At 50.7% G+C, this 15,248-nt stretch overlaps 2 protein-coding genes across 2 annotated transcripts; one reads left to right on the top strand and one right to left on the bottom strand.

Annotated features, from left to right (window-relative positions):
• Positions 1-37: 37 nt before the first annotated feature.
• LOC148332876 (protein FAM161A-like) lies at positions 38-7,210 on the top strand. The gene is made up of 8 exons (XM_088301809.1): positions 38-349; positions 1,658-1,884; positions 2,503-2,983; positions 3,868-4,433; positions 4,800-4,949; positions 5,508-5,607; positions 6,192-6,298; positions 6,915-7,210. Exons 1-8 carry the CDS (start codon positions 170-172, stop codon positions 7,057-7,059), a joined length of 1,956 nt encoding a protein of 651 aa, XP_088157935.1. The 5' UTR covers positions 38-169; the 3' UTR covers positions 7,060-7,210.
• Positions 7,211-7,807: 597 nt separating this feature from the next.
• Positions 7,808-15,212, bottom strand: LOC148332875 (uncharacterized). The gene is made up of 11 exons (XM_088301810.1): positions 15,021-15,212; positions 14,768-14,798; positions 13,734-14,329; positions 12,620-12,908; positions 11,699-11,740; positions 11,530-11,630; positions 11,398-11,459; positions 10,523-10,683; positions 10,041-10,196; positions 8,890-9,122; positions 7,808-7,978 (listed from the first exon to the last, which is right to left on the bottom strand). Exons 1-11 carry the CDS (start codon positions 15,123-15,125, stop codon positions 7,883-7,885), a joined length of 1,872 nt encoding a protein of 623 aa, XP_088157936.1. The 5' UTR covers positions 15,126-15,212; the 3' UTR covers positions 7,808-7,882.
• Positions 15,213-15,248: the final 36 nt, after the last annotated feature.

The following is a 15,248-nucleotide window of genomic DNA, read 5'->3' as shown; positions in this document are numbered from 1 at the left end:
TCCTGCGACGTCACTTCCTTTACAACCTGGAGGCTTGTGTTGCTAGGCAACGGCTGCTTCCGTTTAAGCTTTGAGGTAGCACGCGCAACTTCTCTTTTGTATTTAATGGCAATATAGCGCACTGGTCCGTGTGATTGATAATTTCTCGATTTGTTTCAACTTTTTCCTTATGGCCAACGCGCACCGGGCCAACGTGCTGGTGACGTCATGTCTTCAGCGGCCGGTGGACCCGCACAGCAGGGCGCCGCTGGCCTCCTACGAGCGGGACAAAGGGACCCCCAACTCGGCCACGACTCACGCGGACAACCGTGACGACTTCCAGGAGGACGAGGAGGAGGCGGCGGACGAGGTAGTTCTGGTCAAAAGTCGAGCAAAATGGCCGCCCGTCGGTCGCCGTCGGTTGGTTTCTCCTTCTTAAGATCATCGATAGCATTAATATTAACTTTTACATTTTAACGCAAAGAAAAAAAAAAGCAAAGTGATTACACTCTGACTTTACATTGAGGACATTCGTCCATTTTTTTCTTTTTTTTATCCGGCCTGTTGTACTTTTGGGGCCCGAAGTTCCACAGGGTTCTATTTTGGGGCCCCTGCTTGAATGTTGGGGTGCTGGAAGATAGGACAGTAACCCTCTAAAATTTGGATGTTTATGCCAAGCCTGGTATGTGTGCAAAGATTTAGTTCTTCAAAAACAACATCATTTTTCTTTGCAAGAGTTTGAGGGAGTACTACAAAGATAATTGTACATGACTTGTTGTGACGTGGTAAGTTTCACGTTTGAGTGTGAAAAATAAAAATATGAATACACATACATTGCTGTGAGAGATTAGATTAGATTAACCGATTAACAATTGTTAAATATGAAATAGTGTTTTCTCTTTGAAAGATTCGGAACCCGATTATTTGTCGGGAATTGTCACAGGGCCTGACCGCAGAAAGAGAATTTCTGCAAATAGTTGATGCGCCCCAAAAATTGATTTCAATATCTTAAACCAGTGATTCTCCAAGTGTGGTACAAGTATCACGAGTGGTACTCAAAAGAAGCTCTAATTGAAATGTTCAAATTGTGCCGGGATGCACCGAAATGAAAATCGTTGCATGCCCGAACCATAACACGAAAAAGGAAGAAAGCTTAACCCCAAACTGAGAAAGTCCATGTTCAAAATAACAATACCTTGAAACACATGAGGACAAATAATTTACACATCTCGCCTGCGCCATTTTCTGCACTTTGCAAAATGTCAACGTGCGAGCGAAGGGGACCCGTTGCCCGGCAGCCTTCTCGCCTCGGGCTTCGGGCGTTCACCTCAGTCGACACTTTTGCGACGAGCGTATGAGAACGCTCCGTCTCTTCGTGGGCCACATTAGATCGCGTTCTGGTCGTCATGTTGCTAATCCTCGTCGTCGGCACGTTAAGCCCCCCTCGCTGGGCCTCCCTCCAAATGCTTCCCCAATCGGCTTAAACCTTCTTTTGCGCTGACACACGATGGAGCCCGCGTCCAAACGTGAACAATGAGCCGACATGTGGCGACCAAAACGACCGTGCCCTTTTGACCCCCCCCCCCCTCCCCCCATCGCCACCGGTGCGGGCCAGTGAGGTGTTTCTTTAATTTGGCTCCTTGTGACCCCGCCTCCACCCCCACCGCACCCCCTTCAGGTGGCTTTCGGAGACGCGCGCAACCACAAGGGCGTGGCCCAGGCCGTGCCCAGCGCATGTGGCGAGCGCGTGGACCCACGTGGCATCTTCTCCAACGACGAGTACTACGGCAGGTTGGAGGAGCTGAAAAAGGCTCAGCTGCGCGCCATGACCGAGCTGGAAAGCATGTACCGCCGCAAACTGCGGCTGCACGCCTTGGCCGCAGCCGACGCGCGACAACAACACGGGTCAGTCACCGTTAGCCGTCGGCTGTGGGCGTGGCCAACGAGCGATAGCAGCTATCGGTATTTCGTTTCAAGGTGCTCATGACTGCTGTCGCCGCTCGCCACCGACTGTCGTTTCAGAAAAAAGAAACTCTTTCTCTTCACCGGTAGTCGGGCGGTTTGGCACATCGGCGAGTGATCTCGTGTTTCAGAGAGAACAAAAGATCTTTGTTTCCAATTGACGAGCATTGAGAGGGCAAAAGTGGGATCGGTCCCGATTTCCGATCGCGTGACGGGAATCGGCCGAAAGAGATCCGATTTTGCTCGGGTCACAATGCGCCAAAACAATCCCAAGGTACGAAAAAAACGCCAGACTTGTTTCATTGAAAATCATTCAAATCTTCAGCCTGTCAACACGAAACACTCGTCCAGGAAAAGCGCAAATTAGCTTGATTCGTTTTGGGACGCGACAGACCAAATTTGTCACTGAATCGCCGTCGTCATTCTCTATTTCCGTTTTTGAATAAGGACGACGTGTCCTGATGACGCGAGTCTTCCCAAACGTCTTTTGTTGCATCTTGGCATTTCCATCAAGTTTTCAAACCGCGCGAGGACGTCCTGACGTGTATGTTTCAACAACAGCGGCAAGTCTCACTCGTCCGCCGAGCTCCAAAGAGGTTCGGGCGCGTCGGCGTCGTCCGCCGATGACGACGACGCGGGGACGGGCCGGCTGTTCTCCCCCAAGGAAATCATCAAGAACATGTGGGCCGACTTCGAGCCGTCGCCCCGGATCCGCAACGTGTCCACGTCGCCGGCGGGACGGCGCCACGGCTTCCAGCCTCCGCGGCGAAGGGCGGCTCGCCCCGGGGGCGGGGGCGGCGTCCTGGCCGTGACGGTCCCCAAGCCCTTCCGGATGACGCTACGCGAGGCCGAGCGGCGACGGCGGCGGCGGCGGCGCAGCGTAAAGACGCACGCGGAAGCGCAGCTGGAAAAGGAGATGTCCGAGTGCCGCGACAAGTTCCGCGCCAGCCCCGTGCCGGCGCACGTCCACCTGCCGCTTTACGAGGACCTCCGGGAACGTTCCCGCCGCGACATGCGCCAGGAGTGCCCGCTCAACACAAAGGTGACGAGAGTCTTTAGTCGCGCTCAGATGCACAAAACACAAAAGTAAGGCGATTTATTTCTTGACCGACCTGAAAAAGTCGCAAACATTTAATATCGGCCACAAAGCATCGCTGCCCGAGTCGTGTTGCGATGTTTTTGTTTTTCGTTTTCGTTTGTCAGAGTCACAATCGCTGACCAACGTGATTGGTCCTCTCGTATGCTTGGACCCCTCCCGGACGTCGACTTTTGGATATGTTGTCAAGTTTTCTCCGTGAATTTTTTGTCCACATTTCGTCCCGTCCTCCATAAGAAACCTAGAATGTTTTTTTTTTCATCATTTTTGACGGAACCGTTAAAAAGAAAAAAGGTTGCGCATGAGCGATATCCTCGGTCCCTCCAAGAAAAGAAAAAATACCGGTTCCTGCTAAACTCGGCATGCCAATTCTAAAATTGGAGTCTCCCCCCCCCCCCTCCCCCGCCCGCGTGTCAAGTTATTTTCTCCGCAGCCGGAGAAGTCAAAGTCCATTGACGAGCTGTGGTCGGGCTTGCCAGCTGAGTACGATTGGAGAGGCGTGTGCAGCTCCCCGTGAGGTTGCGACGGGCAAGAGTTGCAAAGAGAACGCTCGCATCGTCGCCATGACGACCATTCGCCACGGCTTTTCTCTTAAGCTCGTCATCGGAACTCAGCCTGTTTTTGCTCGCGACCGTTCCGAGTTTCGTTGACCTTCAAAACTGGGATCAGTCGTTCAAAAAACGTGACTTGAGAGAGAAAAACTGTCATCACTTTTAGATTCTGCTCCCAAAAATGAGTTTAAAAAAAAAGGCAGAAAAGTGGTGTTGCTCAGTGTCATTGGCGCCGGCGCCGGTCACGCTGTAATAACGTCTGCCGGCTTTGTCTCCAAGCCTTTCAGCTTCCTGGAGAGGGAGCGTCTCAAGAAGGAACAGCAGCAGCGGCGGCGGCGGCGGCGGCGGCCGCATGATCAGCCAGAGCAGGTGAAACCCTTCAAGGCCACGCCGGTGCCCAGGTGGTTGCACGCCGCGGCGGCGGCGGCGGCGGCGGGCGAAGAGGAGCAGCTGCACCGCTCCATCAAGAAGCAGATGAGAGCTCAGGAGATGCTCCGCAGCGCCTCGGCGCCTCCCAGCAATCTCAGCAAAAGAATGGCGGAGAGCAAGAAGAGCAACGAGCAGCCCGAGACCTTCAGCGGCCGCCCGCGCATCAACAAGGACGTGCCCGACTTGGACGCCGCTTTCGAGCGCTTCCGGAAGCACATGGACGAGACCAAGGAGGTGAGGCCCACCACGGCGTGCGAGCCCTTCCGCCTCACGACGGCTCGGATGGCCTCGCAGCGTCGGCGCGTGCCGGCACGTCCCGAGGCTGAGACGGTGCGCGCCGGCCCCCCGACGTCCACGCCGCTGCTCCTCCCCGCCAGGGACACGGACGCCACCAAGAAACGCCACCAGGCCGTGAGGTAACCTGGCAGCCCCCCCCCTTAAAATTTCTAGCTGCGCCCCTGGCTGGCAAGGGGCAAAATTGGGGTTTTCTTGATGTGTGTGCCGGACATTCCCTCAATATGAGCGTTTTTCTTTTTATTTCTTGATTATTTTGACCCTTTCCACCATCGATCCCAAATGAAGCGCTTTGGGCTTCGGTCCTTGCTTGCGCTTTTTTATTTGGATTAGAATTTAACCGTGCTAAATAAACCAACCAACCCAAACAATCTAAATGCTCGCTCAGTTGACGTTTTAATCCCCTCCGGCTTGAACGGGCCGTCAAGCGCCGGGACTGCTTCGGACGTCCCCAAGAAGATTGAAAGCTGCTGTGACTGTGTGGGCAGGCAGGCTCTGGAGCGCAGGAGGAGGGCCGAGCAGGAGGAGGCGCGGCGGACCAAGAGGCAAAAAGAGCGGGAGAAAAAGCTGCAGAAGCTGCTGCAAAAGCGGGCCGGCGGCGGCGACGACGCGCGCGCCGACAAACTCCAAGATTTCAGGTGAAAGATGCCGCACGAGTTGTGGCAAACCAGCCGATGCAGCTTCCCGTCATCTGATTATCGATGATGTCATCATCACAAGATCTGGCCGTCGCCAATCGTCGGAACAAACTTTTCAGGTCGACTTCCACGAGCGTTCTCTAAGCCCCGCCCCCAAATGAAGTTGTTTGAAATCATGTTCTTCAAAACTTTGCGTTATTTCTTTGAAATCTCAGCGTAAACTGCTTTTAAATGTTGTCCTTGAAATGACCGAAGGTGAAGAATATTCACTTGCAATGCGCTATACATCAGTCATTGGACAGTTTTATATTTTCAACTCTGAAGGTCCTGCGAAATGTGGAAAAAAAAAACATTTGGCCACTTCCATAATAATCCCACCTACCCCAACTCCTCTTGATTTTGTTTTTTTTCAAGCATATTCTTGTACATCATTTTTGATGTGCCACCGTCTTCTTGCAGCCCCCCCCCTTTTTTCCAACACTTTGTGCGAACGTCAGAAGCAAGGAAATGTGCAAGTGAACTCGAAAGCTGAAGTGCGCTTCTCGTTGCCTCGTTCAGGAAACAGGAGCGCCAGCGCAGGGCGGAATATCAGCAGGAGATGAAGGCGATGGAGGAGCGTGTGAAAGGCAGGCCGCTGCTGCTGGAGCAGGTTGCTCAGGTACACGACAAATCACATCTTTTGAGAACAAGTCACTCCATTTGTAACCGTTATGGGGGAGCATTTCTAAAGTGGTCGCAGCGGCCTGACATTGCTTTCCCTTCGCTCATCGCTAACACGTCATTGACAGGCTCACAGATAGCATTAGCGGTTGCGCTGATTAAAAAAAGGCTGTCGGAAACATATTTGCACCCAAACGGTGGAGCAACACTCAAAAGGATAAAATAGCAAAACTCACGCATTCCTTACGGTACCGCGGCTGACCCAGCTCGTCACTGTCAACATGTATATTATTGTCTGTGTTATACTGCCCCCAGGTGGCCAAGGCGTGCATACGCGAAGGAGCGGTACAATAATGGCAAGTGACTCCAAGAGAGGAACAAATGTGACAGACAAAAACGATTGAGTTCTTTACAGCCGATCTGCGTATGTTTTTAATCAAGTTCATCTTTTCCGAGGGGAAAGATCATTTGAGATACAAGTGTTGCGACACGGAAAGCATTAAAGACGTATCTCAAAGCACCGCTGGCGCTCAGTATTTGTGGTTCTTGCGATTCTCAAGATGTTTTTTGCCCACTCAACAGAAGAATGCCAAGCAAGCGGCGCACAAGCGTTTTGCTGCCACGTTGCACCGAGTCCACCTGAGTGAAGACTTTGTCAGCAGAAAGGCGGCGGTTGCTGATGCCACACGGTAACTGCTCAGCAAAGCGCCCGTTCGCACCACCAAGTCGCCCTTCAAAAAGTCCAAACATGTCAAACGTTTGCAGAAGTTGACTCGGATCAAATTTGATTCAAGTTTGTGTTGCGCTCGCTCGTACAAAGTGTGTGTCTTAAATTGTGACATGGGATCGAGGCATACGCGCGCGCATTGTCGTTGTCGTGGCCTTTGACTTTGACCGCGCAAGGTCGGCGTTCAGCTAAAGTTCACGTTTGTCAACGTCATTGGGGAAGTGCGCTCACGTGCACTTTTTCAGTTCGTTTCGGTATTCCGTCAGGGTCCTTTATACTTAATTGATTGGCGGCATTTGTACAGCTCGTGTTGTTGTGTGTTTCTCAGCGGCAACAAAAGTCAAAAGTCGCTTCGGGAGGTCCGAAAAGTCACAAAGTTGTCAACGCTTGACTGTGCGCTTGTGAACGAGCTTCTCTGTGTCTGAAGTCGCTGTCGGCGCAGCAGTGCACACTGAGGACGGGCTTCCGACTTACGGAATTCGCTTGATCCCAATTGAAAAAAGAAAACAGCACTTGAGTCAAATGAACGCAAAGAAGGAATTGGGCGGCCAAAGTCACTCTTGTCTCGTTTCGGTCAGCGAGCCTTCGGAGTCCGAGGACGCCGCGCCGTTGCCGTTGCCGTTGCCCGTCCATTACCGGAAGGTCTTGGTGGACGAGCACGACCGGGAGGAAAGCGACGAGGCTTGGCGCGACGGCAGCGAAAGGGACGCGAAGGAGCTTTAGGACGGCGGGAACTTGCTTCACTGCAACCAGGCCAGCCTCCACTCGCAAAAACCAAGTCAAGCCAGTCGCCACTCTTATTTCCCATACTGTGCCACACGGTGCATTACGGTAATGCGCCGAAAGCGCTTGTTGATGGCCACCTTCAAAATAAAAGCTGTGAAACTCAAGTATGCATGTCAGTGGTTTTGATTTAAAATAATGTAATTAAACTTCTACATTCACCCAGGGGGGATGCAAACTGACGCAGAATTGCACCAAGAATTGAGAAAGAAAAAGAAATCAATGTTAACTGTAAATGAATGGCTGATATTACAACTGATTTAATAAAAAATAATTAAAAATTAAGTTTTCGTTATCCCGCAACCAGACGACTGCCGAGACACACTAGGCCACCCAAGGTATCCAAACAAAGTACTTTGAATGAAATCTGATGTGGCATTTCAAAATAAAATGCAGAAGAAATATCAACTTTCGGGTGTAACTGACAAATGTTGATATTTCTCATGCCTTTTATTTTGAAATGCCACATCAGATGTTGATTAAATTACTTAGGTTGGATACCTGGGGTGGCCTATTTTGTCCCAGCACTTGTCTGTTTGTGGGATAACGAAAACCTTTTTTTTTAATGACTTTTCGAAATCGGGTGTAACGGTCACATTTTGAGATCCTTGTATGAAATCCTAACCCTCCAAAAAACATTTGCAGCTGAGCCACATCAAGGTCAAGGAAGTTGCAGTTTTTTTGTTTTTTAATTTATTTATTAGGTTTTTTTTTGTGAATACAAGGTCACAGTCAAACTGGAAAGAAGAAAAAAAAAATGTTATCACTTCTTGCTGCCCTCCTGCGAGTCCGTGTAGACGTCGGACGGCGTCAGCGGGTTGAAGCGAAGCAGCGGAAGATCCACGGCGGCGCATCGCTCCTTGCAGCCGTCAGGCAAATGCACGGAAGTCATTTTCATTTTTCATTCATGTTCAAAAATATTTTTTTTACTATTCCAGCTGCTCTCACACACACAAAACGACTCTGCAAAGCAGGCATGCCCAATACGGAGCGAAATCGCGAACGTGCAGCGTCCCCAACCATGAATATGCATGGAGAGAAATTGGAGTTTGAAATTGCAACATCTACATTCACCACCAGATGGCAGACATTGCTTAGTTGTTCTACGCTACAATGCGAGTCGGCTGAATTGTTTTTTTCAGATTTTGAATTATATGAAGGGCACTTTAACAGTTGGAGAGGAGGGGGGTGTTACTGTACTACAAAATGGTTTGCTGTTTGGCAGTATCGTGCCAACCTTGAATGGTCATTTTTATGCGAGAGAACTCTTTGAGCTGGAAATGTTTTTGGAGCGGGATGGAAGGGATGACGGTAATCATTGGCCACAGTGCGCCTTGAGTTTCGCAGCATCGGGTAATTGCGGGTTTTCAAAAAGTATTCATAAAGATAAAATGGAAAAAATAGATATTTACATCCATATTGCGCAACAACGCGCATGGTGTTGTCCCGGCGCGAGATCGACCAATGAGAGCACGAGTGGATTTGGCGGTGGATTTAAAAGTGCATTCATCCACGTGAATTGGACCATTGGCTAAAATGCACAGCGCGATTCTAGTCAAGACAATTTTTGGATCCAGATATATGAGGCGTAAATTACCCCCCCCCCCCCCACTCCTCCCAAAAAATAATAAAATAAAATCCTAATCATCAAAGTCAACCGATACTTGGTAGTTTTTCACCTTTCGCAGGGCGGTTCTGGTTCTCATGAACTGCAATAAACGAGGGATTACTGTATTTGTGTTGAAGTCAATTTTTAGCAACAATAACCACCTTGTGGAGGGGCCAAGCGTCCCGTGGGCCCCTGGCGGGTGGAAGAGGCGGCGGCAGGTCCGAGGCGTCATTGGCGGGAAAGCGGCCATCAGAACGGGATGGCAGGAAGGCCCCTCGGCGGTGGCGCCCGTAAAGGACGCACGCCGCCGTCAGCGACATCAGCAGCAGCGAGCTGAGCAGGAAAAACAGCACGTACACGCCTTTGGTCTCGCCCGACGGGCCGCGGCTGCAACCTGTCACGCACACACAAGCACGCGCCTCGTGAGAAAACGGGCCAAAGAGGCTCTGGGACGCGTGGCGAGCGGCAGTAGGACAAAAAATTGAGGACAAATAGAGAAACTGACAAAATATTAGAGGACAAGATTAATATAGGCCACAGCCAGGAGAGGACAAAACGTTAGAGGAGACATGCGCAAAACTAATAGACGGCACAGGCAAACCGGAGAGGACAAGGACCATCTTAATAGAGGACACCAGAACAAAAAAGACTAAACGAATAGTAGAGCGGCGGTCCCCAACCAGCGGGCCGTGGGCCACTTTGGACCGGGTCACGGCGGGCCGCACACAAGAAAGAAAAACTTATTTATTAATCAGAAAAAAGCTCGGGGAACACTGATGAGGACAAAAGGTGTAAAGGGCGACAAAAAGAAAATAAAAGCAGAGGACAAGATTAATAAAGGCCACAGAGGTAGAGGACCTAGAAAAGGGAAAGGATAGCTGAAGATAAGACGAGTCGAGGAACAAAACTAGAAATAGACAAAAAGGTTGAAGAAAAAAAAAATGAGCAGGGGACAAAAAAGAGGAGGAGACAACACGGCCAGTCGGACAAAACTCGAAGGGGACAAAATAGAGGACAAAACTTGTCAAAGGCGAGACTAGTGGAGGACACAGTTTGTTGGGGACACGAGGGCAACCCCAATCGAAGACAAAATTGTAGAGGACAAAAAAGGCTGTCAAGCAAACAGCCGGTACAGGACAAAGTTGAGGACAGAACAAGTCGGGGGCAAAAGGACAAAATCAAACGTGTTCCGGCGCTCCGCAATAAGACATTTTGGGAAACGATGAGGGGAAAACTTGCATCGTTGGAGCCGGACGACAAGGACAGACGGAAGAAAGGAAGACGAAGATGGGATGACGGTTGTCATGGTGACCTGCGGCCTTGAGGTCGACACAAACGCTTCCCGCGGGTCCCAAACGCGAGTCGTCCCGGAAGCCGTCTTTGCAGCGGCACCCGTACGAGCCAAACTGGTCCAAGCAGTCGGCGTTGACGTCGCACAGCGCCAACTGCGTCCCGCATTCGTTGACGTCTGCGGTTTACGAGAAAAACAAAACAACAACGGGTGAGAATGGAAAAACCACATGAAAAGACCAAGAACGCTTCTTCTTCTCGAGGCAGAAGCGGTGGCAGGTCACGAGCGACCCCGAAGATGTCGCAGTTCAACAAATCCAATGGCGACGGTTCCTCAAACGAGCTTATTTCAAAATATAAAAAAAAAAAAAAAAAAAGATTTGGAGTGGACTTGAAACTATTTTCTGTCAGTTTCCAAATCAACATCAACTGGTTTCAATGTCACGCATCCCTTTTTCGCCAACTCGAAATACGCACCAGCTGGACTTTGCGAGTCCTTCTTACCTCCGATGGAGACGGAAACGATGACGCCGTGATGGGCGTCGCCGACTCGGCCGACGGTGCGACCGACCGTCTTGTGGAGGCCCCGGTGGACGTCGGAGAAGACGCGACTCCGCCCGCGACCCGTGTTCAGCCACATGATGTAGAGTTCTCCCGCACGGAGCCTGGATGACATCATCATCGTCATCGTCGCCATGGCAACCGCACATTCGCAACATTCAGCGGCCTTCGATTAATCCCGCGTCTCACGCCTCAACCTTTCCATACATTTGCGCGTAACGGCAAGAGAATGTCAAACTCACACGTTTGACGTGCGCCGCAAAGAGGCATCGTGAGCGACACTCGGCGCCGGCATCGGGCTGGAGTTGCGGCCTCCAGCTTCTCCTTGCAAGTGTGTCGGATATGGTTCAACAAACGGCCGCACCAAGACGGAAGCGGGCGGTCATGTGACCAGACATGGAAAAGCCAAGTGACGCCGCGGCGCTTCGGAGGCCGTTTCCAAATCGACAGGCCGCTTGACGTCACCGCCGCGTTCCAAATTCCCAAAAGACAAATGGGACGCTTCAGAGGCTCCTCCTCCGTATCGGATCCTCGCCAAAATATTCGTGACGGCGACGAACAGAAAATATTTATCTCACGTGTTGAAAGAAAGCAAAAATCAATCTTTGCAAAACAACACGATGACGTCACGATGGTTGGAACGCAAACGTACGACAATTTTGTTCAAACGATTCTTATTCCGCAAAGCTGATACGAAATGTTTCGACCGGTGGCTTAAAAAAAAATCATTAAAAAACAAAGTCGAAATGGGAAGCAGTCGATCCTCGACGGACGCGACTCGGAAGTCCGATTTTCACGCGACGTCAAGGGGAACGTACCTTTTGATTCTTTTAAATGTCAAGCTGAGCGGGAGGAGAAGCCCGTCCAGTTCTCGGAGGACCTGAAGAAGAGGGCGTGGTCGTTTGCACACGTTTGGAGACAACGTTTCAAAAACAAACAAAAAAACATACCAGAGTCTTGACAGACTTCATGAGCGACCCGTCCGGCTGCCGGCGGTTCTGGTCGCGTTCCTCACCGAGCCGGACCTCCACCGATATTTCGAACAGCTGATCTGGACAACGCGGAGCGCAAGAGTGAAGCGGACATCACGCGATCGGTTCTGATCCAACTTGGACTCACCGCCGGGCTCGTGTAGAACTTGAGAAGCGTTCCAGACATCAACTGCGGGCCACAGGGACACGCGTTTGTCAAACGCCGCTTCATTGACAAATTCATTCCGACCGTGAACGCCCATTTATCACGAGGTTACGTTCCGGAGGCGAGAGACGAGGACTCGACGAAACAAAAAAAAAAAAAAAAAAACATTTTTAGGCCGATAAAAGTTCCAATACTTGGCAAAATACAATTCAGATTTCTCTGTCTTATGTTGTAATGAGTCCATGCATCAAAACAAAACCGAAAAAGGAGTCAAATCTGCCATGGGGGGGCGGGGCTCGATTTGATGTTACGGGGACGGCCCCCCCCAAAAATTCCCGACATTGTCACTGATGGGCGGAATCCTCAAACGTGGAATTTCCTTCCCTCCCTATGATGGAATGAACTCCCGTTCAATGTTAGGCAAGCCCCGCCCCCTCTCGTTGGAAGACACATTTTTAGGGTTTCGATCATTTGAAATTTAACTTCTTTGTGACGGAATCGAGTCAAGAGCTTCGTTACGGCGGCAACTGCCGTCAAGTGCGTTCCACAAAGAAAGGATGGGATGGCATCGTCTACGCGGAAACGTCGCTTTGATGGCCCCGGAGCGAACGGACTCCGGATTCAGCTGCCGTTGCCAAAAGTGAGGCGAGGACGCGCACAAATCAGAGGAAGAGCTCGCAAAAAGGTTTGGGTGGCCAAACTTTGAGAGAAATACGGCGGGAAAAAGTGAACGGGCGCCAAAGTCAAGACACAAATTGGAACATCATTTTTCAACGGAATTTTTGGCCATGGAAAAATAAAAAAATTAAAATATCTGGAGTTTTTCAGTCACGAAAATAATTCTTCAATCGTCTTCAACGGACGTCGTAGGGGTTGACTTTCGTTTGAGACTTAAACACTCACCGTTCCCTCGGTGATCGGCAAACGCTTCCGCAAGAGTCCACGCTGGTTGTCGTTCTTCGGAGGAGGAAGTGTTCACGACCTGCGGCGGCTTTTGTCGCGCGGCAGTTGCTTGGGGCGTTTTGGGGCGTGGCTCGGCATCCCTGCGCTCGGCGCTCAAGGTGCCGTCGGGGAATCGGTTCAGAGGCTCGTGTGCCGGACCGGCAAAGTCGGACGGGTCCGAGAGCGTTCGGGGGGGGCCTTCGTCCGCCCGGGAGCTTCCTTGAGCCGCCGCCGCCGCCGCCGACCGCGTCTTCCAACGCGCCGCACGAGCATGCCAACAAAAGAGAATTCATTTGGAGGCACCATTCAAACATTTTTATGCGTTTGCACAAATTTCTCATTTCTTTGCACAATATCAAGTCAGGTTTAAAAAAAAAAAAAAAAGCCAGAAACCAAATTCAAAATTCAGGCAAGAGTCGAGTAAAGAAAAAAAAAAATGTTTTAACTTTGACAGACTCCCCCAACACAAAGATAGAAATTGCGGTCTCGCCACATGCAAAGATTCTCTTCCACTTTGGAGCTCAAAACCGATTCATCCTCGCGCGCGACCACTCGGAAACGAACCAAAGATGATTGAAAAATGGCCGCTTCGTTTTAAAAACAAACCAAAAAAAAAACAAAACATACAGCATTTGGTTTTCACTCACCAGTCATTCCGGACGTTTCTTGATTGGCTTCGTTTTCAACAACAAGCTCAATTTATCCATCTTTTTTTTCAGGAAAAACTAAATTACATTTTCAATTTGATCGATTGCTTTTGGCTAAATCAATACAAAACTAAGGCATTCTGGCCACGCCCAAAAACAGAACGTTCAAGAACCAAAAGCCGAGTCATGAACAAGTCAAAAACGTGTTCAGAACCAGATAAAAACCCGCTCAAAAGCCACGTCGCAACAAAAGCACGTCCAGCGTCGATCCAAAAGCGCATCGGAAAGCACGTCACGGGTCAGATACCATCCGGGTCTCGAGCAAAGTCAAGAACCGTTTAAGAAAGCGGTCGGAAACTAACCAGACGGAACCGAGTCAAGGACCCGTAAAGAACCCGCCGGCTCACAATTATTTGCGCCGATCTCACCTGAGCACGCAGCGCCGACCTCACTGACGAGTCGGCAGCCGGAGCGGAATCATCGTACGTGGCAAACGCGTCGGCGGTGGCCGCGGGACGCCACTCGCGCTGCACCGCTAGCAGCGGGCCAAACTCATCCCGGTCCTGAAGGCTCCGTTTCCGATCCGGCCCCGTAGCCCCATCTGGCGGGTCGAAGGCCACGGCGGCTCCGAAGGTGCGGTAGCGTGCGTAGAATCCTCGGTACGGCTGGGCGGGCCGGCCGCCGATCAACAGGACCACACGCAGGGTGTCGGACCTGGACGCGTACGAGGCCTCGCGCCAGCACCCCCGCAGAACCCGGTGACCCGCGGAAGTTCTGGCCGAGGCTTCGGCCGGCTCATCCACGTGAATCTGGTCCCGCTTCAGGTGGCAGTCCTCGTCAGGGGTCAGGTCCTGAAGGTGCAGGAGGACCCGTTTGCCGGCGGGGGCCCGGATGCTCCAGTTGCACCACAGGGGAGGGCTGGCGCAAACGTAGTCGGGAGAAAAGAAGTCGCCGCTGTCGCCGCCCAGACGCTGGTGACAGCTTCTCAGGGTGAAGAAAGCCCCGCCCCCTTCACCCGTCGCACCTCAGGAAGGGCAACAACATGCACACAATTTACACACGGACATCGCCGGCCCATGATGCAGAATTCATGGAAGTGACGGAATGCACCATTGAACGATCGAATCAAAACCAAGTCAAACTTGTGAGAGAAAGTTCGGAAGCGCGAGCGTGAGGAAGACCAACGCATAAAGAAAGAACGAAAGAAAGGAAGGAAAACTTTTGGCGGTCGCGCACAGAAGACTTTGGATGGGAGTTTTTTTTTTTTTTTTTTTTGGCTGACTACGCTCATCAAGTGTCACAATTTGACCGACATCCAGCCCGGATACGTTTTTGTTGACGTCATAACGCAACGTTTGACTTTTTAATGCCTCTTAACGAACATATTGCAACAATCCAAATGATTCATCACCAATTGTAATCATTCAAATAATAAGAGCAACAACAAAAACGTTTGACTGACCAGAGACCTGTTTGGCTTCGTCTTCCTGGAGCTGCAAACAAACACAAATGAGTAATCATACGCACAAACACAGTTACATCTTGTTCTAACAAGATGACAAGACTCACAAACAGTTCTACTGCAGCGGTCAGCACGCACACACGTACATTGGTCAACAAAATAAAATACAAGCACACAAACGTTGTGACCCAAAAACACGAAGCGAAAATAAATAAACCAAAAAAAAAAAAACCTCCCCGCCTGCACGTCTTACTTGCGCCTTGCAGGAGGTCCAAAAAGGTCCGAGTATGAGGCTCAGGAAGAGCGCGTGGCCTTTAAGCGTCGCCGCTTTGTGAGCGAACATATTTACGGTTATCATTATTTTATTTTTGCGGGGTAATTTTGTTGTCGTCGTCGTGGTTGTCTTTTGAAACTTGCGTGAAAAGTGTCCAGGCGGAAGTGACGTAGACTCCTCTTGTAGTTTCGCGCCCGGGTGTTTGCC

Source organism: Idiotropiscis lumnitzeri, chromosome 8 (genome assembly GCF_059441095.1).
Source record: "Idiotropiscis lumnitzeri isolate Australia: NSW breed Sydney's pygmy pipehorse chromosome 8, RoL_Ilum_1.0, whole genome shotgun sequence".
NCBI classification, from domain to species: domain Eukaryota; kingdom Metazoa; phylum Chordata; class Actinopteri; order Syngnathiformes; family Syngnathidae; genus Idiotropiscis; species Idiotropiscis lumnitzeri.
This window is presented reverse-complemented; position numbering and strand designations above follow the sequence as displayed.

What these genes read in the sequence shown, in the direction of transcription:
- LOC148332876 (XM_088301809.1), top strand. Translation starts at nt 170, where the DNA reads ATGGCCAACGCGCACCGGGCCAACGTGCTGGTGACGTCATGTCTTCAG. An exon ending in AGTGCCCGCTCAACACAAAG is followed by an intron (nt 2,984 to 3,867) that starts GTGACGAGAGTC and finishes TTTGTCTCCAAG; the next exon opens with CCTTTCAGCTTCCTGGAGAG. An exon ending in GCGGTTGCTGATGCCACACG is followed by an intron (nt 6,299 to 6,914) that starts GTAACTGCTCAG and finishes CGTTTCGGTCAG; the next exon opens with CGAGCCTTCGGAGTCCGAGG.
- LOC148332875 (XM_088301810.1), bottom strand. Translation starts at nt 15,125, where the DNA reads ATGATAACCGTAAATATGTTCGCTCACAAAGCGGCGACGCTTAAAGGC. An exon ending in TGCCGATCACCGAGGGAACG is followed by an intron (nt 11,741 to 12,619) that starts GTGAGTGTTTAA and finishes TGTGGCCCGCAG; the next exon opens with TTGATGTCTGGAACGCTTCT. An exon ending in TGAAGTCTGTCAAGACTCTG is followed by an intron (nt 11,460 to 11,529) that starts GTATGTTTTTTT and finishes CCTCTTCTTCAG; the next exon opens with GTCCTCCGAGAACTGGACGG.